Source organism: Equus caballus, chromosome 1, assembly GCF_041296265.1.
Source record: "Equus caballus isolate H_3958 breed thoroughbred chromosome 1, TB-T2T, whole genome shotgun sequence".
Lineage (NCBI taxonomy): Eukaryota > Metazoa > Chordata > Mammalia > Perissodactyla > Equidae > Equus > Equus caballus.
In genome coordinates this window covers 101,714,716-101,738,211 of record NC_091684.1, presented here as the reverse complement: position 1 = coordinate 101,738,211, position 23,496 = coordinate 101,714,716, and the positions used below count along the sequence as shown (strand labels likewise).

Here is a 23,496-nt window from a genome sequence, read left to right as displayed (position 1 = left end):
TGATGGTATTGCCAGCACCGGTCCAGAGGATGGAAGAGGGCAGTGGGCTTGGGAGGGAAGGGAGTGACCTCATGAGACGGAGGTGCCTGTGGGACGTCCAGGTAGAGATGCCCAGTAGGCGGTTAGAGATTTAGGGCTGGTGATGGCTGGTAAGTGGGACCCAGTTTGGGGTTCGACTTGGAGTTAAAGCCATGGCGTAGTGAGATTCCTTTGGGGAACCTGGTGATTGTCACCATCACGATTTATTTCATCCTTCGTGTGCACCAGGCAGTCTCCGGGAGCCATGACATACGCGGCTGGATTTATCTGTGGAACAGCTCTCTGAAGCCGGGGTGGTTTTCCCTCCATTTCGCAGACGAGGAAGCAGTTTAGGAAGGAGAAGGAACTCGCCCTGAGGTGGAGCCACTGAGTGGAGACTTAAAACCTACGGTCTTCCCTAACGGACTCCCAAACTCCCCGCGGAAACAGGACCGAGAATGGAATAAAGGGGAAGATCGACACCAAGCCTGGGGTGGGATTCGGGCCCCGCCCTCTGCAGTTATAGAGTGTTAAGGATAAGCCAGCCAGGGAAGAGCAGACTTCTGACTTACGGTGAACATTTTGCCGAAACCTCTGGACAATGGAAGAAAAGAAAGGGATCTTAGTTAGTTGATCCTCACCTCTTGCTGCTCTTGAGTATGATGGGGAGAGAGCAAGCAGGGGGCCGGGGGCAGCGTGCAGGGCCGAGGCTGTGGCCCCCGGCCTTGAGGAGCTTGTGTTCTGGCTGGAGGCATGAGGCATACACGGAGGCCACAGAGGCCATGGGACGAGGGAGTCAGGGACCCAGCGGCTCAGATGATGGAGCCGGGTCATAGGGACAGGCAGGGTTTGGGGCAGCAGAGAGGCACGGGCATTGAGGGCAGGGGGCAGAGACCAGAGGGCGCAGGGCGTGGGGGCAGGACGCCTGTGCCCAGCTTTGCTGCTGACTTCTGGTGATGCTGGACATCGAGCTAACCTCTTGCAGCCTCTAGTTCTTCAGCTCCGAAGTGAGGGAGGGGTCTGTACCTTCCAGCACTGCCGTCATGGGTAACTCTCATCTACTGAGTGTCTAGCACTTGCCAGGCCCTGCGTCTAGCCTTGAAATGATTTACTTAGCATTACTATTTTTTTTTATTGTGATAAATACATATAACATGAAATTTACCATCTTAACCATTTTTAAGTGTGCAGTTCCATGACACGGAGGACATTCACACTGTTGGGCAACCATCACCACTATCCATCCCCAGAACTCTCTTCGTCTTGCAAAACTGAAACTCTGCACCCACTAAGCAACAGCCCCCCATTTTCCCCTCCCCCCAGCCTCTGGCAGCCGCCATTCTCTCTGTCTCTATGTGAATTTGCCCTCTCTAAGTGCCTCATTTAAGTGGAATTGTACAGTATTTGTCCTTTGGTGACTGGGTTATTTCACTTAGCGTGTCTTCAAGGTTTTCCATGTTGTAGCAAGTGACAGGAATTCCTTCCTCTTTAGGGCTGAATAATATTCCATTGCATGGATATACCACACTTTGTTTACCCACTCATCTGTTGATGGACGCTTGAGTTGCTTCCACCTTTTGGCTATTGTGAATAATTCTGCAATGAACATGAGTGTACAAATATCTGTTCAAGTGTCTGCTTTTCATTCTTTTTGGGGTATATATCCAGAATTGGGATTTATGGATCATAAGGTAATTCTATTTTTAGTTTCTTGAGGAACTGCCATGCTGTTTTCCACAGAGGCAGCATTCCCTCCAGCAGTGCACAAGCGTTCCAATTTCTCCACATCCTCACCAACCCTCGTTTTACATTCCCTCCAGCAGTGCACAAGCGTTCCAATTTCTCCACACCCTCACCAACCCTTGTTACTTTATGGTTTTTTGATAGCAGCCATCCTGATGGATGTAGGTGGAATCTCATTGTGGTTTTGATTGGCATTTCCCTAATGATTAGAGATGTCGAGCATCTTTTCAAATGCTTATTGGCCATTGTATGTCTTTTTTCGAGAAATTTCTATTCAAGCTCTTTGCCCATTCTTTCATTGGGTTGTTTGGTTTTTTGTTGTTGAGTTATAGGAGTTCTTTATATATTCTGCATCTTAACCCTCTATCAGATATGTGATTTGCAAATATTTTCTCCCATTCCATGAGTTTCTTTTTCACTTTTTTGATTGTGTCCATTGATGCATAGAAGATTTAAATTTTGACTTGGTCCAATTTGTCTACTTTTTGGTTGCCTGTGCTTTTGGTGTCAAATGATTTACTTTTTTTAAAACGCTCTGTCCTCACTGTGAGGTAGGATAACTATTGCTATTATTTTACAGAAGCAGAAATTGAGACTTAGAAGGTTAAGTAACTTGTCTAAGTGTACACAGCTAGAAAGCAGAAAAAATGGGGCTTGAACGCCAGTCCGTTTGGCTCCAAGACTCCAAGACTGTTGACTATTAGCCTAGGATGATAACAACCTGGGAGGCACAACCCAGACAATCAAATGGCGATGGCGATGGTGATGACATTGCTGTTGATGACGGTGATGATGATGTCATGACAGCATCGCCAAGAATGGAATAGCTCCCAGAGGTAAACTAGGAAGTGGTAACTTTTCCTACAGTTCTGCAGTCGGTAGAGGAGAGAAGGTTGGAGAGTTGAGACGGGCCACCTGGGAACCCCTGAGTGACGGACTTGGACTTTACCTAGAAGATGCTGGGAAACCACTGACGGCCGGCATATTTCTGGAAGTAGAATTTGTCAGCAGTTTGCAGGGTAGATTGGAAAGAAAGAAACTGGAGTCCAGGGGCCCAGCTTGGGAGCTGGTACAGGACTTGGACCCTGAGGCGTGAGTTTCCCGTTTATTTGAGGAGGTGATCGATATTTTCTAGGTCTCTGAGCAGCAGCTGAAAGCAGCAGTGGCCCAGGCCGTGGAGAATATCACGTTTGGGAAGGAGAGGCATCAGTGGAGTCTGGAAGGTAAGGGAAATAATGAACTTTGACTTGAAATAGCTTTGCCTTCTTGGAAAGCTTAGAGTTTCGCCATTAACTCACCTCCGACCCCAGGAATATCTAAGAGCAGCCGTCACAGATGAGCACAGATGAGCATGGACAAGGGTTGAAAGCTAGTGGTCCACCAGCTAGATTTGGCTCACAATTCTGCTTTATTTGGGAGGCGCGAGACTTTAAAGGCATCTGAGTTTGACTTGTTTAGATGGGCAGGTGTTCTCCAGTTCCTCATAGTACCCCCCACTCCCTGTTATCTCATACCAGGTTGCCATTCACACAGTTGCCGCCGAGGGCTTTTGAGTTTTCCAACCCTAGTTCACAATAATAGAAATAATAATATCTAATACTATGCTATTTAATGTTTATTGAGTTTTTATCATGTCAGACGCTGGGCTGACTAATGCAATATTTTACCAAATCGTCACATATAATTTTTATGCACATTTTACTGTAAAAAACGAGGCCCTGAGGGGCTCCTTTACCCAAAATCACACCACTCAGTGCCCAGAGGGTCTGGGAGGGGAACCAGGCTGGTTGCATGAGGGCCCAGGCATCCGGCGTTGGCCAAGCCTTCATGGAACGTCCACATGATACAACAGCACGCAACCATTAGCACCGATATTGACAAGGAGGTTAAACAGTCGGGCAAAACATTCAGAGAAAAGGACAGGACACAAAATTTTACTTCAGCTCTGTTCTACCCTTTGCACCCACTCAACATGCACATACACTCAGGAAAGACGGCAGAGCGACTCACCAACATTCTGACAGTGGTTATCTGTGGCTGCTGGCACCGCAGGCGAATTTTTGCTTTCATCCCTTCCTTTTTGTGGCTGAGTTTTCTCCAATGAGGATGCCCTATTTTATGACCAGGAAAAAGCAAAAGACAACTTTTTCTCTAGAGAGCATTTGAATTACGAGCTCAGCTGGCCGTTGTTCCCTCCCACGGGCTCCTCCAGCCCTCCTGGCCTCACAGACGAGCTGGAAGTTACCCAAGAGGCTGGGCCTCCATCTGCTCCCACTCCTCTGAGCCGTGATTCTGGGAAAGGGGCATCTTTGACAGTTTACCACCGGAGAGAAGGGCCTCTCGAGGATGTGCGATGGCCCCAGTGCTGGGAATATGGGAGGTGGGGTGAACTAGGAAGAAAGTCTGGACGGAGAGGGCAGAGAAAGAGGGGGCTGGGCTCAGAATCAGTGGCTTTTCTGGCCTTGCTTCAACCTCAGTCGGAAAGAAACAGGAACCTCGTGGTACGAGGGTCAAGCTCCTTCATGGACATCCTCTGTCTTTGATGCTGAGCTTCAAAACTGTGGGATCATCTTCTCTGTCTCACAGATGAGGACATGGACTGTGGCAGGCTGGGTTCTCCGGGAGGCTGACTCTGCCTCTAGCATGCAGGCTGCTTATTCAGAAGCATCCTGGGGATCACACCTGTGGAAGGGACAGAGGTAGCCGGCCCGGGCGGAGGGAGACAAGGGGCTGAGATGCACACCAGGCAGCTTCAGCCACCCCTGGAGCTGAAACTGCCCCTCCTTCATGGCCCATCTCCATCAGGCACTGGAGATGGGCTGCCCCCTGATGGAGGTGGCTCTCTGTAGCTGAGACAGTCCCTCAAGGGGCCAACAGCTGCAGGCCGTCTGCCACCGGCAGCCCCCTCACTGGGACACCAAGCGCCTCCTTGCTGGGCAAGCCGGGGGGCGCCTCTCCGTCTTCATCGCACGGAGACTCAGAAAGGTTAGCTGATTTTCCCCACCTATAGTTGTACCGCTTGCCAGGGGCCGAGCCCAAGGCTGCCAGGCTCCCCATCCAGAGTGAGCTCCCGTGAGAAGCAGACGCCTGGTGTGCACGGCGCAGCCACGAGCAAGGCCAGGGCGTCTGTCTTCCCCAGCTCAGCTGTGTGCTCCCCTCGTGCTCCCACTGCAGGTGTCAAAAGGCTGGAGAGCAGCTGGCACGGGCGGCCGACCTCGGAGAAGGAGCGCGAGAAAAGCTCTGCGCCCCCACACCGCAGGGCCCAGAAGGTCATGATCCGCTCCAGCAGTGACAGCAGCTACGTGTCCGGGTCCCCAGGGGGCAGCCCCGGCGTTGGCGGTGGCGAGCAGCAGCCCTCCGACCTGGAAGTCGGCCCGCACGGCCCCAGCCTGCCCCTGGGGCGGGGGCCAGGGGTGCCTCCCGTGGCATCACCTGGGCCCCCCCAGGAGAGTCCACCGCCCCCAGAGAGCCGGGACAGCCACCCGCCCCTGCGGCTGAAGAAGTCCTTCGAGATTCTGGTGAGGAAGCCCACATCATCCAAACCCAAGCCTCCGCCCAGAAAATACTTTAAAAGTGATGGTGAACCCCAGAAGAGTCTGCAGGAGAGAGAGGACGCCTTCTGCCCTCAGGGGCACAGCTCGCCCCCCTGTGCCCAGGTGAGAGGGCGTCTGGCTGCCTGAGGTTCTCCCCAGCTGAGCACAATGCTCTGGAGCATCAGCAGCAGCCTTCGCGGTGGTGGGAGGTGCTTCCTGCTCCATCAGAGCATGGGGCTGGCTGCGGAAAGATGGGTTCGAAGCTTGGCCCCCACAAGGTGAAGCCCCAGGCCTGCTGACTGGCTTCTGGGTGCCCATCCGGAGTACACCCGGATATGAGATTGCTTCCGTGGGGGTCGTTTTTGATGGAGCCACCCTGGAAGATCGCTCTGGGGGATGGGCAGAGGGTCTCGGGCATCGGCCTCCTGGGAGAAGACTGGCCTAGATCACTAACAGTGGACAAGAGCTTGTCACCCTTTTACAAGAGAGTTCACGATGCGCTGGTGAACAGCTGTGTCCCGTGTCTCTCCCAGGCGGCTTTGCTCTCCTGCTTCCTTAGATGCGGACTTCGGAGGGAGCCCACGGCCTCGAAACCTCAGTGTCCTTATCTGGTAACTGGGGCTGAGTTTGGTGGCTCCCCCGAGGGGATGCTGCTGTAAGCATTAAACTGAACCACTCACGTGAACGCCCAGCAGCCGCCTGGGCAAGACAGTGTTCCCTGCTGTCACTGTGCCTCCATTGCCCCTCTTCACGACCTCAGCTTCCTTCCTCTGCAGCCCTGTCCCGCCCCCCATGGGAGGGCACCCCGACAGCCAGGTGGCGCCACGTCTTGGGCCAGTTTTACACCCCAGCGCTGTACTGAGCTTTTCCTGTGCCTTGTCTCAGGTCAGCCTGACAACCAGGAGGGGTGAGGGGCCTGAGCGTGAAGAGAGGGGCCCGAGGGACTTGCTCCAGTTTCATCGCGGGGGTAGCCAACCATGCAGCTACATGGACTGTCACATCTTTACCCCGGTGGCTGCCTCCACCCAGCAGGGGGTACTGGGGCCTCTGGAAATCCCCTCTAATTATCTGTAATCAGAGTCGACAAACTTCAGGAGAGGAAGAAGCTCCCAGGCGGCGGTGACGGGTTGGGGAGAAGGTCTTGACGGGTGGGGGAGAAGGTCTTCAAGAGGAGGGAGGCAGGTTACTGAGCGGAAGTGAGCTGGGCCGAGCGCTGGCAGGATGTGGCTGGTTAGCAACACGCGATGCACTTATTGAGGCGGATCTGTGCCTGCCCCCATCCCCCCCCAAGCAAATATTTCATTTTCCTTCGGGCCTGAGACCGTGAGTCCAGAAGGGCAAATTAGGAACCGGCAGGCTGGGAAGCCAGGCTTTTTGCTTGGTTCCTGGAGACCCAGGAAAGGATGTGTGGCATTGCCAGGGCAGGTCTGTGGGGCCCACAGGGCTGACCGGTGATGCCCTTGGCCTGCCTGGCTGGGCTGGGAGTGCCCCTAGGTGAGGCGCCTGGAGCAGGAAGGGGTTTCCGCAAGGAAGGCAGACGCAAGCAAGCAGCTTTCCCTCATCTTTGGCAGCCATCGCCCCTGCCTGCACCCTCCCGCCTTCTGCAGCTGCTCTTCTCTGTCATTCTGCTTCGTCCCACGTGGCCAACAGACCCTTCTACAGCCTTTCACAAACGCACAGCCAACACAGCGTACTTTTCCTGGGCACCAGGAGTCACAGAGAAAGGATTATAGCACGAGAAAAGCAGGAAACAGCTGCTTGATGTCACTCTTCAAGTTTCCTTGGCCGTTCCTGGGGATTTCTCACTGGATGCTCTTCTCCTTGGCCCCAGTGTACAGCATCTCTCCCTCTCCTCTTCCTCCTCCCCCTTCTCTCTCTCCTCCTGCCCCTCCTGCAATCCTTTCTCTCCACGGTCCCAAGACCCTTCTAGACTGTGGTGGACAACCAAGTCTTTCCCATCCACTGTAACTCAAGGGGACTTAACTTCCACAACCAAACGACCTTCGGGGTATTTTCTCCCACAAAGGCCAATTCTCTCCCTTCTAGAAAATCAGCTCAAACTATCACTTGTGTTTAAAAAACCCTTTCCCCACTTCAAGTCCACATCTCTGGCCCCTCTCTTTCTTCCCCTCCCTCAACCACCGAGCACTGTGCTGGGGAAGACGACTTAGAGAAAAATTTGAGTAAAATCAAATTTATTTCGGGGGCTAATTAAAAAAGAAGTCGCCCCATGAAGAGGAGGCAACACCACATGTGTCGATGCAAAGACAACACACATCTGTGTCTGTTCCAAGAGGCAAAGTTGCTTTCACGACTGTGGTTGGGGCCAAGAGCGTCAGCCTATAAAAATGTCAGCAATTCATGAATGTAAACAGGTGTCACCTTACAGTCTCCCAATGGGGTAGAATTAAGTCTCAGCCACGTGTCATTTGTCCTGTGTGTGAGAGCCTTAGATGTCATCAGCCTAATATTTTAAGCTTCCAGAGCCATGGCCAAGCCTTGCTTTCTTAAAGGACTGGTTCCAGGAGCCCAATGATTCCTTTGAGTTGGTTGGTCTCTCAGTATTTCCAAAATGCTCTCCTAGAGCTTGGTTCTACAACTGGGACCTGGGGCTGGGGCCATGCTTCGTGGACACATTTCTAACCTCTGCCGAGCTTTCATTCTCGAAGAATGTTTATGGTCAACGTAGATATTACGTCTCAGTCCACAGACATTGGCTGTTTCTCTTTTAGTCCCAAATGATGCATTTACCCCTCCTTCCTTCCTTCCTCTTGGGAGGAAGCCCACAGTCCTGTCAAATAGTCGGCCCACCCTTCGCTCTGACTTGGGAGTGAACCGAACACAGAGGCCACCCGCAGGGTCGCCAAGTATCCCCCTTGCAGACGATCAAACATGGGAGGCATCGTTTCGATGACGTCTGCCTTACCCTCCTTTTTTCCCGGGCTGGTATCATGCTTGTTCCTCCCTCTGTGTATCTCTCTCTCGGGAACACGGTTTTCCTGCTTCTCTGCCTGGAAAATCCTTACTCTTTGTTCGCACACCAGACAAAAGCCCTTCTCTGTGGAGCTTTCTCCACCTGTCCGGGACAGACCTGGTGCTGATGGGTCCTCGGGCCCTGGCGGCATCTCGCTCCTGCTGGATGCAAATCCACACCCTGGTCGAGTGTTACACGGTGGCTTGGTGCCTGGTCCATCTCACCCCCAGGCCGTTTTATGAAGGAGCCTGAGACCGCATCAGGGCTCAGAGGGGAAAAATGAATCTGCCATCGATTGGCGACGTCACTTGAGGTGCTGCTGGAGGAAGCAATGGCACAGGCCCTGAGTACTCGTTGTCCTCTGCTGCATGCTCACTAAATGATGACTAACAGTGGAGAAAGTGACCGACACCCCTTCTGAGGGTTCCAGCTGGAACTCGGTGAAGCCTAGATGGCAGTTCTTTGCCCGCTTATTTCTACACTGTTCTGTCTCCTCCGGGGCGGGTGGTTCACCAGGATGCAGTGGTAGATGAAGCCGTGCCGGCCCCCTTCTGCGCCCTGAGCCCCTTTTCCCATCACTAGAGCCCGCGTACGCCAGCGGGATGAGCCCCCGTTCTGCATGCGGCTCCTGGGTCCGCGATGCAGCCAGCTCAGTGGAGGAAGGGCCTCATTATGGGACCACGATGAGCTTCTCGTGTTGCCGCTCGACAGCGGCTCTGCAGTCCCAGTCGAGGCTTGCCGGGCCGTCTCACAGCTGGAGGCCACCGTATTGACACGGTCTCGCTTCCTGTTTACACCACAGGAAGCCAGAGAGCGGCTGCCAGCACAGGAAGACGCAGCAGGGAGAGCCCCTTGTGCTGCCGTCTGCTGCCCAGGACCTGCAGCCGGCCCGCGGACAAGGTCGTCCCCAGAGGGCGAGCCGGGGAGGAGAGGAGCCGGCCCAGGTAGGCTGTCACTGAGCTCTTCTGGACAGAAGGACCTTCGGGATGAAGGTCCAGTGAGAAGGTAAGGAAGGAGCTTGCCCTGAGGATTGGAGGGCTCCACACGACACCACAGCTGGACTCGGGCTGATGACCGGTTAGGAGTCCTGAGGTGCTGGGGCAGCTGGACAGCGGGGGTGCTGTCCAGGGCGGGAACCCCCTGGTGGGGTTAGTGATGCTGCAGTGGCAGGGGATGCAGACAGTGAACGGGAGGATGGAGCCCTGAGGAGGTCCAGACACGCCCCCCAGCCACGGTGGGCAGCTGCCTCTCTGGGGTGACAGCATCCCGGCACGCTGCATCTCCAGGTCTCAGAACGCAGGGTTGGAAAGCTGTGAACAGCGTTGGCTGGCGGTCAGCACCTCTGTGAGTGACGGGAGGGGCCCGGTGCGGCCACGCGGTGCAGCTGGAGATGCTGAGAGCTGAGCCAACGATTTAGTGGCTGGTAGGAAGAGCAGGATTGGGGCTCAGGGCGACCAGGGCAGGAAAGCTAGCTCTGCCCTTCGCTGATGTGGCTCTGGGTGACTCTCGCTGCTTTTCTAAGCCACGGTTCACTCATCAGCAGGGCGTGGAAGATCACAAAGAACCCAACACACGGGTTCAATTCAGCAAGAAGGTACTGAGCGCTGCCTTTGTGAGGCCCTGTGCTGGGTGCTGCAGAGAGGGAAAGGGGGACAGGGAACAGGGGGATGGGGGGCAGAGGGAGAGGAGACAGCCCAGCCCCTATCATCAAGGAGCTCCCAGTAGTGGTGGAGAAATAAATGTGTAGGCTGCAAACCATGTGCCCGTCTGAGAAACATTCCCGAGAAGCAGGTGAACAGCTCCAGGAGGGTTAAGGGGCGTCGTGAACGGAAATATCTGGCACATCTCGCCCGGAGCAGATGCCCCTCCCTCCCCTGAGTCATCCCAATTGAGGAACAGACCGGGGAACGCCTCCATGCCACTCTCAAGAGCTCCTCACCCGCCCTGCAAAAGGCAGAACCTCTGGCTTCTGAGTCTCAGCAGCCTCCACAGCAGAGCCGTTCACAGATGCAGGACCAGGCTGGGAGGGCCGGACGCACCTGCCAAGGCCCTGGGGTCAGTGCAAACACTCAGGGCCTCTGGACTGTGCAGAGAATCTCTCTGGCGTCCTCAAGGCTTAACGCTCTGCACGGCCTGGCAGGGGAGACGAGGGACAGGGGGGTTCAGTCCTCCTCAAACGGGGTGCATTCCAGGATCAGGCACCCCCGAGCCTGAAGCAGAGCAGGACACTCTCAACCAGGGAGAGGTCCGAGCTGGGGCCACGGAAGGGCCGCACGTCCACTCGGCTTCTCCACCACGTGGGGCACAGGGGCCGGCCTCCCTCTGTCCCTGGGAAACAGAGTCAGGGGGCAGAGTCTGCCCACCCACCCAGAGCTGGTGCGCGTTCCACAGCTTCCGAGAAAGACCCCACGTGCTGCCCTGCGGGGAGGGGCTGATCTCCAGGGCGGCCCACACAGCGCAGGTGCAACCATCTGGGGAGCTGCTCACTCGCAGTGCTCCCACTGTGTCCCAGGTATTAAGTCAGGACGAGGGGTGGGTGTCAGAATACTGTAAGGCCATCCAGGTCCCACTGTGGAGCCCAGGGTGAGAACCGCCGCCACACGGCTTTTTTCTGCCTGGAAGCTTTTTCCCCTGCTCTCTGGGCCGGGAGCGCACTCCTTGCTGAGTGAGCTGGTTAATCACCTGGGAGGAGGGAGCGGAAAACTCACACGACCTCAGGGGCCAGGTGGACACGTGTGAAAAGCCGAGCGGGTGCGAGAGGGTTAGGAGCTGGGTGAAGCCGAGTGGGCCCCCGTCTGAAGGCACCCGAGTTCATGCTGCTTTTTAATGACGTGGGTGGTCCAGACCATATCCGACCGCCAACTTGCGACCTTTGGCTTAAAAGTTAAGAGGCTCGCGCTGACTTTGACAGTTTTTAATGAGCTATCTGGGAGGTTGCTTAGTGCCGTGGAAAGGACACAAAAGTGGGGAACCGGGAGACACGGGGTCCCGCCCTGGCTCGGCCTGCAGGTGGCCCCTCACCCTTCTGCATGTCGGATTCTTCCGCTGTAAAAGGCCAGACGTGGGACCAGATGTTGTCTGCCAACCTCCCAGCTCTAAGACGCTGGGATGCTGTCAAGTTAAGTCCCACCTCTGGTCCTCTGGTCTTGCCTGTTGGCCCTGCCCAGTGGCCCCCCGCCAGATGCCCACCACTTCTGCTGATCTCTCTAGAGTCCTTGTTGCTGTTCAGCTTGATACTAGGACTTGGGAAGAAAACTCACAGGTTAACCCTTGGCCTTGGCCTTGTTTCTGCTCCCCAGCGACTCAGACATCCCCAGCAAAGCACCCTCTGCTTAAGAGGCAGGCTCGGATGGACTGTAGCCTCGACTCCACCGCCGAAGACCCCTGGGTTAGAATCTCTGACTGCATCAAAAACCTCTTCAGCCCCATCATGAGTGAGAATCACGGCCACCTGCCGCTCCAGCCCAACGTCAGCCTGGGTGAGGAAGACGGGCCGCGGGGCCACCCCGATGGGACCCCGCTGAAGCTGGATGCCCCCAACGGAGCTCCCAAGCTTTACAAGCCGGCAGATGGCAGCATGGTGAAGAAGGGGCCTCCCGTGGCCCCCAAGCCAGCCTGGTTTCGCCAAAGCTTGAAAGGTCTGAGGGGTCGCGCTCCAGACCCCAGGCGGCTGCCGGATGCGGCCTCCGGAGCCCAGGCAGCACCCACCCCCAGGGAGCGCCCCGGGGTCCCCGCACGGGCCGCCTCCTCCATCAAACAGAGGATCAGCTCCTTTGAAACCTTCGGCTCCCCTCAACCGCCCGACAGAGGCCTTCAGAGACTGAGCCTCCACTCCTCCTCGGGCGAGGCGGCCAAACCCCCTGAGAGGCAAGAGGCGGGATGGGTCTCCGGCCCCGGGAGGCGAGGGGCTCCCCCCACCGCTGAGCAGACGCAGCCAGAGCAGGAGCGGCTTCCGCCCGCTTCCCCCGCAGCCTCGGAGGCTGGTGACCCCAGTGGGTCGGGGTCCCCCGCCCCGGTGCGGCAGCCCAGTCAGAAAGCCCTCCTGGCCGACCCCGACCCCCTCTCGAGGCTGCCGTCCACACCGCCTGAGGGGTCTCGGGTCACCGTGGTCAAGATGCCGAGCCAGCGGGCACGCAGCTTCCCGCTGTCCAGGACCCAGTCCTGCGAGATGCAGCCATTCGACGAGAAGACCAGCAAGCTCTACTCCATCAGCAGCCAGGTGTCCTCCGCTGTCATGAAGTCGCTGCTGTGCCTCCCGTCCTCCTTCTCCTGCGGCCAGACTGCCTGCCTCCCCAAGGAGGCGGCCTCTCCAACGTCACCGTCTGGGGAAGACCCGGCTGCCAGCAGCTCTGCCGAAACGCTGGCCTCGGACACGGGCTTCTCGCTCAAGTGAGTGTCTGCGCCGGTTTCCCCTGCTCCTTGCTCGCCTTTCTCTCATAAGCCTACATATCCTTCTGAAGTTTCCCAGGATCCTCAAGGATTGTGCCATCTGTTCCTTTACGTGTGTGTGTGTGTGTGTGAGACACCTCTGCCTCCGTATTAAGAGGTGTTTTCACAGGTGGGCTTGGGCGGGGCTGGGAGCTGGGGCAGACCTGGCCCCTGGGCGAATTACCCACAGAGACTTAGGGATGGATGCCAACCTGACATGTCCCACTGTCGCTCAGGAAGCCCAGACTGAGGCCAGGAGATGACCCCTTGGAGTTCTTGCTGCCCACCCCCCTCCCACGAAGGAGTCCACTTGCACTCTGTCCAGGGGTTCAGTTCCCCGGATGGGACGTTGGGACGTCGGGGTCCCGGTCCCAGCTCCGGCAGTGACTTCCTGACTGCGAGCGGGTTCCTTCCATGCTCAGCCTCAGCTCGAGGCGAGACTGGCTCCACCGACCGGGGTCTCCCGCGGCAGGTCTCCCCTCTAATCAGAACGAGTCTGCATTTGTTATTCTGTGGCTTGTTCCTCACTGCTGAGAAATGTTTGAGACCCATTGACCAGCCGTCCCATCGGGTTCCAGCCCCTGCAGCCAGCCCTTGAGGGGACAGGAATGACCCTCAGAGACTCACCTAGAACGGGGTCTGGGGAGCCGGCCGGTCGGTGTAGAACGGGGTGCTTACAGTGACGTCTCCCAGGCGTTTGCTCTTTCTGGCTGAGAGGCTGCTCTCCTGCTGGAACGGCAGGGCTCGCATCGGCCTCTCCTGCTGTGGGGCCCCCTTCCCCTTTAGCAGTCAAGGTCCATCAGTCAGAGGGACGAACGATCCCCTGTTACTGAAACCACAATTTCATGCAAAATGTGAAGTGTGGCTGCAAAATATAGCTACAGATAACAGAATGAGTTCCAAAGAAAGAGGAAGGCCAGTTGCTGGCCAAGGGGGCGCCTTTGCAGTCATTAGGTGCTGATACAGGACAGCCAGGCACTGGCGACACCTGTGAGGGAGGGCAGAGGGCGCGATGAGCACCAGGGCATGGTGGCTGGATCTGGCAGCAGGGTGGGTGAAATTAGTCCCAAGGCTCAGTTCCCCCGGGGCAGGTGCGGAGGGTTAGAACACGGCCTTTGGAGTCAGTCACAGAGTGATCTGTGATTTCGGATCCTGGATCTCGGCATTTCATAGCTGTGTGGCCACAGACAAGCTGTGTAGCCTCTCTGAGCCCTCATCTCCTCATCTCTGTGGTGGAAGGATGCCCACATCTACTCAGATTTGTTGCACCAAATAACGGAATGCACGCATGTGCTCAGCCCTGTGCCTGGAATAGAGTGATAATGCTTTAGACGTTAGCTCTTATTAATGCCATGATTCATCCCCTGATGCTGCTGCTTCTCCCCATGAAAGCCTTTCGGAGCTGAGAGAATACACGGAGGGTCTCAGCGAGCCCGCGGACGCCGACGACTTGGACCACTGTGCCCTTCAGTCGGGCCAGTCGGTCATCTCCCTGCTGAGCTCCGAGGAGTTGAAGAAGCTCCTGGAGGAAGTGAAGGTTCTGGATGAAGCAACGTTAAAGGTAGGTTTCTCCAGGGAGCCCCTGCGGAGACGGGGTCCGTGCTGTGAGCTGCGCCGTCACCCGGCTCAGGCGGGAGGGGAAATGACTGGAGTAGCCCAGGCTCCTTGGGGCTCGAGAGATGGCAGCGCCCAGGGGCTGACGCAGACCTGGGTTGTGTCCTGCCCGCGGTGGAGGGCGCTGCGTCCCTGGTGCACAGTGAGACTCTCCCTTTAAGGGAGTTCGTAGTTACAAAGTGCTTTCAGTCATGGGCTTGTTGCATCCTTTCGACCACCTTATGCGTGAGAAAGGTGAGCTCGAGGTCTCAGAGCCCAGGTTTTCTTTCTCCACCTTCAGTGCTATTTCCACTCCCCCCACCCGCCTTGCGCGTGTCTGCAGGGAGAGGCAGCGTGGGAGCGTGGTTCTGACTCTCACCCAGAGGACTTCCCCTCCACACCGAGAGCGACCGATCCCAGGGCTCGCCACGGCCCCCGCACTTCAGCCTAGTCATTCTGAAAGTCCCACTTCCCACGCTCTTCTGAGCCCTACCCAAAGGTGCGCGTGGAGAGGAAGTGGCCAGGCAGAGCCCAGCCAAAGGCACGAGCTGGCGGCCTGCTCCCTCCGGGGCTGCCTGCGTCTGTGCAGGCGTCTTGCGCTGGAATCATCCTGCCTGGGATAAGAAGATAAGGAGGCAACAGAGCTGGTCTTCCCCAGCTCAGGGGTGTGGGTGAGCCTGAGGGACACAAGGTGCCCTGGACCGTGGCTCCTGCCCGTCACCCTGGGAGTACCATGTCCCCAGGGCCTTGTTCAAATTAAATAACAGAGGACGGTGCTGAGTAAGCCACAAGGAGCCGTCCTGCCTCGGGTGTTACTGGGAGAGTGTTCCAGTACTGCAGCAGAGGCCGGCAGCAGGTCCGCTGGTCCCTTCCTCCCTTCTGGGTCTTGGGGCCTCCAAATCAGAGGATCATAGAGCCAGCCTCACGGCAGGAGCTCTGGTGGTGCCAGAGGGAGTAAGGCCACACACCAGTGCCCAGGTGCAAACTGGTGGTCTGAGAGCCAAGTGGATCTGCAGGTGTATTTTATCTGGCGTGCACAGTGATTTTTAAAAAATTATTAGATTCGAAGTATTATAAAACCTGGATTTTTGGGTTCTCTCATTCTTTCAAAGGGAAGGGTCTGGTGGCACCGGGTCTGCATTCACAAGCAGCAGCTGGTCCTGGAGCAGATGTGCCCCCCAGTTCTCTGCGGGTCCCCCCACCCCTAAACGTCCCCCATCTGCCCACCATGTGCATTTAAGTGGTCTGCCTTGCCCCCGTGCGCGCTTGAGTTTGAGACCCCAGATGGAGACCAGAATGGGAGTCCCTGCCTTTAGATGTGCGGAGGGACTGTTCTGGCTCTGGGTGAGCCCACGTCCAGGCTGGGAGGGACCGTGTGCCTGGGTGGGCTTATGTGTGTACATGTGTGTGTGCACGTGTTCTGGAGCAAGGTGGCAGCTGGGCTCCTAAACGCTGCTGCTGTGCCCCATGGAGAAGGGAGAGGGCAGGAGCAGGACAGCACTGACCCCTGGGTTTGCTGGCCCAACACCCTACAGGCTGACCTGTCCCACGCTGAACCATCAGAGCTGCTGTCCAACACGCTGGGACCTCCAGCCGACTTAGTGGCTCCCAGCACTGTCGGTACAAGTGTGGGTGTGGGGGGGTAAGTAGGAGAAAAATATATATATACGTGTGGATTTACACACATTTTTCTTTTCTTCTAAGCTTCCCAAGACTCCAGAAGGTACATATCCTGTCTTTACAGGTGACAGACATGTCTGAGGAGGTGACGTAACTGGGAGCACGGCCAAGCTGGGGTTCGAGACCAAAGCAGCCTGACGTTAACACGCTGCCTAATGTGTTCATGCTGCTGTGGTCAAATGTTTTCTAACGTATGTACCTCCCTCTGCAGCAACTAGACAGCATCCACGTCACCATCCTGCACAAGGAGGAAGGGGCCGGCCTTGGGTTCAGCTTGGCGGGAGGAGCGGATCTGGAAAACAAGGTGATCACGGTGAGTGGCCAGCGACGGGGGGCGTGTCAGAGCCAGAGGCCCTGGCCCTGGGAGGGGGGCCCTGCCAAGAAGGGGCCTGGTGCCGGGGACCAGGAGAATGCACGACACCAGGCCTCTGGGCAGGCAGTGAGGGCAGGACCTAAGGGGAGCCGTCGGGATGCACGCTTTTCAAGAAGTGTAGTAATCGTCACCCGTGGGACCCTGTCCAACCCTCCTTGTGGCCCTTAATTTAACAAGAAGGTCTTGGCATGCCCCAGACAACTTTAAGACACCAAAAGAAGTCCACTGAATGCCTTGTGGAGCTTTGAAAAGGATTACAGGTGTCTCAGCCTCGCTGCAGAGTGAATGAATCAGAATTTCTCCAGTTGGAGCCCCAACGCCTGTCCGAAGGGTCTGTCCGGAGGGACGTTTTCAAAATTCAACCCACTAAATGTCACGGAATGGTACACTTCAAAAAGGTGAATTGGATGTCATATGAATTCCGTCTCAACAACAACAACAAAAAGAAAACAGTTCAAAGCAAATTTTATTCAGTGTCAAGTCTCCCTTTGGAGATGAAGACCTGAAACCTGTCAGCCTCCAAACATCAGACAAGAAAGATTTGTGACCACGGGGCTGTTATGGGAGGCTGCATGGCCGGGATTGAAAGCTGGACGTGATGGGCAGCACAGCACACCGGGATGGAGAGGGGCCTCCGCTGATGGAGAGGGGGCCTCTGCTGATGGAGGGGGCCTCCGCTGATGGAGAGGGGGCCTCTGCTGATGGAGAGGGGCCTCTGCTGATGGAGAGGGGCCTCCGCTGATGGAGAGGGGCCTCCGCTGATGGAGAGGGGGCCTCTGCTGATGGAGAGGGGGCCTCCGCTGATGGAGAGGGGCCTCCGCTGATGGAGAGGGCCCTCTGCTGATGGAGAGGGGGCCTCTGCTGATGGAGAGGGGCCTCTGCTGATGGAGAGGGGGCCTCTGCTGATGGAGAGGCGTTCTCTGCTGGATGGAGAGGGGTTCTCTGCTGGATGGAGACGGGGCCTCCGCTGATGGAGAGAGGGTCTCTGCTGATGGAGAGAGGGGCCTCCGCTGATGGAGAGGGGCCTCCGCTGGATAGAGAGGGACCTCGCCTGGATGGAGAGGGGCCTCCGCTGATGGAGAGGGGCCTCCCCTGATGGAGAGAGGGGCCTCCCCTGATGGAGAGGGGGCTCCGCTGATGGAGAGTGGCCTCCCTGGGATGGAGAGGGGGCTCCCCTGGATGGAGAGGGGCCTCGGGAAGGTAGGTCCTGTCTAGGAGGCTGCTGTCCTGGTTTTGCCCCCTTGGAGAGTGGGGATATTGATGTAGACAGTTGGGAAGCTGATCCGATGGCTGGTTGAGGGCCATGGGGCCACACTGGAGAGAACAGCAGCAGTCTTGTAACCTGTTGACAGAGCACAGCCTGGGACACACCCTGAGGCTTCGGATCTCGAGGCCCAGCCCCCCGATCTCTCAGGACCTGCGGGAGCCTGGGGCAGGCGTGGGCAGGTCAGCGTCTTCTCCTGTGGACCCCATTCTTCTGGCTCACACAACCCAAGTGGCACTGGCTGCTGCCCTCTGGCCCCTCTTCAGGTCGCCGTACCCGACCCCGATGCTTCCCGTCCTCCCAGCTTCTCGGACGGAGCAGAGCTCGTCCCGCAGCTGTGCTGTCTCAGTGCCTTCCTCATCGGGCTCATCTGAATCTCCCTGCCCCGCTGAAGACAGACCCTCCCGGCACAGTGTCAGCGCGGAGTGAGCACACCGCGCCCCTCACAGAGGTGACCCGGCCGTTCCTGTCGGCCATGTCAGGGGAGCAACTTTCTTCTCTGCGGCAAGCTCTCTGCCACAACAAAGCACATAAACCAATAAGGACCTGTTTCTGCCTCTGAGCACACGGGAGAGCATCATGAAGAGGCTTCTCATTGTCAGTTTACTTTCTATTGCGGAAAGAACAGCGCTTGGATCTGTGGGTCTGCCCTGGAGCAGCCACTTCCCTCCACCCCAAGTGGCCAGCTACCCCCAGACGCTGCAGCCACTCGTAAACCAGGAGCAGAAACAGGCACCGGCCAAGTGCACGCACCGGACTTCCTCTTTCCCCTTCCATGTGTGAGCACTTCTATTCCTTCCAGTTTGTTAAAAGGGAACTAACGTTGAGCCACTGCCCAAGGCCAAGGGCCACGCCGGGCGCTCGCTGACTGACGTGTGGTCTAAATTCACGTTCCCCCGGCCCTCAGGAGGGGGAGCTGGCGGGGTTTGTGCTTCTGGAGGAGGGACAGGGGGTGCAGACCAGCACGCTTGCTTGGGTCTTACAGCCTGGGGACCTGAACCGCGTCTGACCCCATAACAGAATTTTTCCAACACCGAAACCATTCGGAGAAATAAAGACGCTTGTTCACATGACACCAGCAAAGCAGCGTGTGGCACAGTTTAGGGATTGCCCACACAGCTTTCATTCAGTCCTCTTAATCGTGCATGTCAGAATTTACCTCGTCAAAGGCTGACGAAAGACATGAGATTTGTTTTTATCCCACATATTTTGTAGCAAGAGGACCAGGACCCTTTTAACTGGAGTTAAAGGATCAGAGTTTCCCGGGCAGGCGCTTTAAAAATGTCTAGACTTCCCAGGATCCTGTTTCTCAAAAATGCCTTCTGCAGAAGATGGGGCCTGAGAATTTCTGAAAAAAGCGATTCTTTGCGGGAACACTTTTGGGGACCGCTGTATGATACTGCCCGTCCTTAGCGTGGCGTCATGCAAATTTGCACGGTAGAGTCTCTGAGACGTTATTTTTAAACTGTAGGCATTTTCAGAGTTGTTGTTCTATCCAGTGTTCTCAAATTTCTTAGACCTGAGACACCTTTTCTCATACGATACCTATAAAATGGCACAGAAACGGTGCTTCACGAAAACTACTCTTGGAAACGCGGATCTGGAACGGGTGGGACCAAAGATTTCCACTGAATGTCAGCTAGGATTGCAGTGACTTAGTCTAGGACGCTGGGTTGAGAAGGATTCTGAGGGCCACCTAGCCGTTGCTGCTGGAGTCTCTGCTCTGGGTAGAGAAGTGGGGACGCTGGCCCCTGTGACAGCAGTCCTGAGCCAGCACACAGTTTTGTTTTCTTTGGCCTGAGAATCTGCTCGATTTGACTGACTGGTCCAGATCCTCCTCCAGCGAGAATCTGGGCCCCAGGTGGGTGATCTCGGTCCCCACCCTTCGCTTTGCTCAGGTCCACAAAGTGTTCCCGAACGGCCTGGCCGCCCAGGAAGGCACGATTCAGAAGGGAAACGAGGTCCTGTCCATCAACGGCAAGTCCCTCAAAGGCGCCACGCACAATGACGCCCTGGCCATCCTCCGCCAAGCCCGGGACCCTAGGCAGGCCGTCATCGTCACCCGGAAGCCAACGCCGGAGGCCGTGCCCGATCTGAGCCACTCCACCGGCTCCGTGGGCTCAGCCTCCGTGGCCAGCGACACTCCTGCAGAGTCCAGTAAGTGCTCGCAGCTCCGCGGGGGCCCCTGGCACCAGCCCTGGGGGGCCGTTCAGTAATTTGTGGCCCCAAGGACCTGTGGCCAGCATCGCGTGCGGCCCGAGATGCGGGACTGTGTTTGCACGCACGTGTGCAGGAGCACAGCGGGCTCCCTGAGGCCTGGGCACCGGTGGCCGGGAGGGGAGGGTGTCCCGACCAAAGCCCTGTGTTCTTCTGCAGCGGAGGCCACGGTCTGCACGGTGACGCTGGAGAAGACCTCCGCGGGGCTGGGCTTCAGCCTGGAGGGCGGGAAGGGCTCCCTGCACGGGGACAAGCCTCTCACTGTTAACCGGATTTTCAAAGGTGAGGTGTGTGTACCTAGCTGTCGGCATTCTCCCCCGGTGGGGGAGGGCGGGGGCAAGCCCTCAGAAGCTTCCGGGCACCTGCAAGGCCGTGTCGGCTTCCTGTGCCCCCTGAGAGGCAGGCCGGCCTCTTAAGGACTCACTTCTTTTCTCCTTGGCTCTGACATCCTGCTAAACCCTCTATTCTGCTGGGTCCTCGTAAGCGACTGAGCCCTGGGCTCAGGGCTGGGGCATGGGGCAGGGGGGCAAGGGAGGCACCACCCTCTGTGGTGCAAAATGTAAGGTGGCCCCGACATACTCAGCCATCAGGACAAATACTATTTCAATGCGCTATTCTTAAAAGATAAATGCCCATAAGAAACAAAACATCCAAGTTTTTTCTTTTTTAAAGATTTTATTTTTTTCCTTTTTCCCCCCAAAGCCCCCCAGTACATAGTTGTATATTCTTAGTTGTGGGTCCTTCTAGTTGTGGCATGTGGGACGCTGCCTCAGCGTGGTTTGATGAGCAGTGCCAGGTCCGCGCCCAGGATTTGAATCAACGAAACACTGGGCCACCTGCAGAGGAGCGCGCGAACTTAACCACTGGGCCACGGGGCCAGCCCCACAAAATATCCAAGTTTTAAATAAAGACAGAGCCCGACTTTCCACTTGCACGCCTCGTCCCCACCGGCCTCGCCTTAGTCCTGGGTCCGTGGGCTGCTGCCCCTTGTTTAGAATTCTGATATTCGATCATCACGGATTGGGTGCAAGCCTGCCTGAGTGGCGGTCAGCTGGGTCTTCCTGCGAGAATGCGAATGGGCTACAGCTGCGGCGTGAGGCCACCCCGACTCTGCTGCTTCTCGAGGTGGAGCCTCTGAGCCACAGAGCAAGGAGAGGTGGAGAGACGAGCACGGCACGGGGAGTCGAGGGGCCTCGATTCTGGTCCCTGCTTGTGCCGAATGACCACTGCCCCCTGGCCTGAGGCCCCTCATCCATGCAAGAGGGGAGGGTGTGTGTCTACAGGCTCTTAGGGCCCCCGAGTTCCCACTCAGAGTGGCTGTTTTAGAGGATGCTCCGCTGCAGCCATGAACATGGCGAGGGCACTGGGGTGCACTCGGATGCGCCCAGGAGTCCATGTTTACCCCAGTTCTGGGACAGACATTTTAAACTTCTGAAGGTCGATTTGCAATGAGCACAGAGTTCAAAATCAAGAGACCAGGCGTCCGGTGTTGGCTCTGCCACTACTGGCAGCATGCCCTCAGGCAAGTCAGTTCGCCATCCCGGCCCCGTTTGCCTCAGTGCGGGTGAGTCCGCCCCTGCAGGGGATGTGGTACCAAGGGACGTGGATTCTGGAGCTGGAAGGTCTGGCTCAAGCCCAGGCCCCACTACTTAGCAGCATAAAGCTCTGAGCGAGTTACCTGAGTCTTTGGTTTCCTCCCCAGCAAAAGGGGAAACTAACAGCAGGTACCTTGTAGAACGGCGGCCATAATGCAACATGTTAGCACAATGCCTATTGCATATAATTGCCCAGCATACGTTAGCTATATCTGTATTGTTATCATCAGTGCCAGTATCTTCTGCTCTTAGTCAACATTTGTGAAGATCGTTGTGTCAAATGGACAGGAACATTTCTTTTGACATAAGTGGTAACTTAGCTCTCTTCCCACGGGCAGCTTTGGGAGAGCGGGAGCCAAGTATGGTCATGTCCTATTTACGTGGGCCCAGGAGTCTTCTCCAGGCTGTTCAGAGCCAAAAGCGCCGTGAAGACTGTTGCGTGAAAATCCCAGCAGCTCCCTTCCAGGCCACCCGTTGCCTGGCCACCTCATTAGAAGGGGGGACCACACGTGAGGGGTGGGATGCTGGGACGGCGTCCGAGGGAGCGTGGAAGAGCATTCAGTCCCTCAGAGTCTGCTATGACCTTGGAAGTCTCCCCAGCCAGCCTCTGTGTGGAGCTGCCCAGAGTCTCCCTTCTCTGGGGACAGTGTGGGTGACACTTCCCCAAAGGCCACAGAGAGCTAGAGCCTGGGGTGTTGACCCCTGAGTCCCCATTTTATGAGACGACTCATTTTAGAACCACCGTCCGAGGGATGGGGACCCCGCACCCTCCCGAGCTGTCCTGGCTCCTCGGAGACCAAGTGCGGGGGGCGACTTCCCTTGTTGCCCTCTGACCTGTGGGACCCATTTTCTTCTCCTCCCTCATCTCAGGGGCGGCCTCAGAGCAGAGTGAGACGGTCCAGCCTGGAGACGAGATCTTACACCTGGCTGGCACTGCCGTGCAGGGCCTCACGCGGTTTGAAGCCTGGAACGTCATCAAGGCGTTGCCCGACGGGCCCGTCACGATCGTCATCAGGAGGAAAAGCCTTCAGTCCAAGGGGACCACAGCCGTTGGTGACTCCTAGGCGGAGCACCGAGGCCAACAGCACGCGGCTCCTCACGGCCGCTCGTTCTCAGGGTCACTGCTAACCACGCCCGGTGGGGGACAGCACACGGGGGCCTCCTGGTGGATGCTGCTCTGCTCTGGACCCTCTGGGACACCCCCTGTAAGAGGGTTGTCCCAAAGGTAAGGGCGGCGTCACACTGGGGCTGACACAACTACAGACTATGTCTAGAGAGAGCGCGATGCTCATATTGTGTAGAACTGTAAATAAAGAGGATTTATTACCATTTGATCTGAAACCCGTGTCCCGCTTTGCAGATTTTCCCAGGACTTTAACTGTGTGGCCGTCCACCACAAACAGCGACATTTGTTTTTCTCATGAATGGGCAACGTGGGCAGAGCTCAGGGGGGTGGTGTGGACAGTTCATCCTGCTCACTTGGTGTCAGCAGGAGCAACTCAAAGGTTCAAAGGTCGCGCACTCGCACGCTGGCTGTTGGCTGGGAGCCCGGCAGGGTGGCTGAACACCCACTGGTGGCCTCTCCTGCGGCCTTGGCCTCCTCACAACACGGTGGCTGGGGAGTCTCTGCAGAGAATGAGACGCAGACAAGGGGCCGCATCCTTTTTCTGACCTTGCCTCGGAAGTCGAACAACGTCCCTCTGCTGAATGGTCACCAGAGCTGGGTGCGAGCGAACAGAGCTGGGGCCGCTTTGGGAGACACAATCTAACACCTTAAGCACTTGCAATACTGGTTTTGGTTGGGTTGGAGACATGCTCGCAGGCACGGGCGGGCCCGGTGGTAGAGCGAGTAAACAAGGAGGAATAGGGTGAGACCCAGAGGGCGGACGGCTGCGTCAACAGAACGCACCAGCAGGGGCGGGGGAGGGTAAGGGGAAATCGCCAGCACTGCCCACGTGTGCCAAGCTGCGTTGGCATCGAATGGACACAGTCTTCAGGGATCACGGCAGCATCACGGAAGAGTGGTGTGTCCCGTCGTATGGAGGGCACCGAGGCCCAGAGGGGGTGACTTATCTGGG

At 56.8% G+C, this 23,496-nt stretch overlaps 1 protein-coding gene across 3 annotated transcripts in view; it reads left to right on the top strand.

Annotated features, from left to right (window-relative positions):
• IL16 (interleukin 16) overlaps positions 1–22,759 on the top strand; it is a 108,993-nt gene extending 86,234 nt beyond the window's left edge. For all 3 annotated transcript variants that reach the window (XM_070266148.1, XM_001915967.6, XM_023649184.2), the window contains 9 exons: positions 2,897–2,984; positions 4,936–5,417; positions 9,071–9,212; positions 11,568–12,657; positions 14,089–14,257; positions 16,181–16,282; positions 19,505–19,763; positions 19,983–20,105; positions 22,289–22,759. In XM_070266148.1, coding sequence (XP_070122249.1) covers positions 2,897–2,984; positions 4,936–5,417; positions 9,071–9,212; positions 11,568–12,657; positions 14,089–14,257; positions 16,181–16,282; positions 19,505–19,763; positions 19,983–20,105; positions 22,289–22,482 — 2,649 coding nt within the window. In that variant the 3' untranslated portion in view covers positions 22,483–22,759. The remainder of the gene's footprint in view (positions 1–2,896; positions 2,985–4,935; positions 5,418–9,070; positions 9,213–11,567; positions 12,658–14,088; positions 14,258–16,180; positions 16,283–19,504; positions 19,764–19,982; positions 20,106–22,288) is intronic.
• Positions 22,760–23,496: the final 737 nt, after the last annotated feature.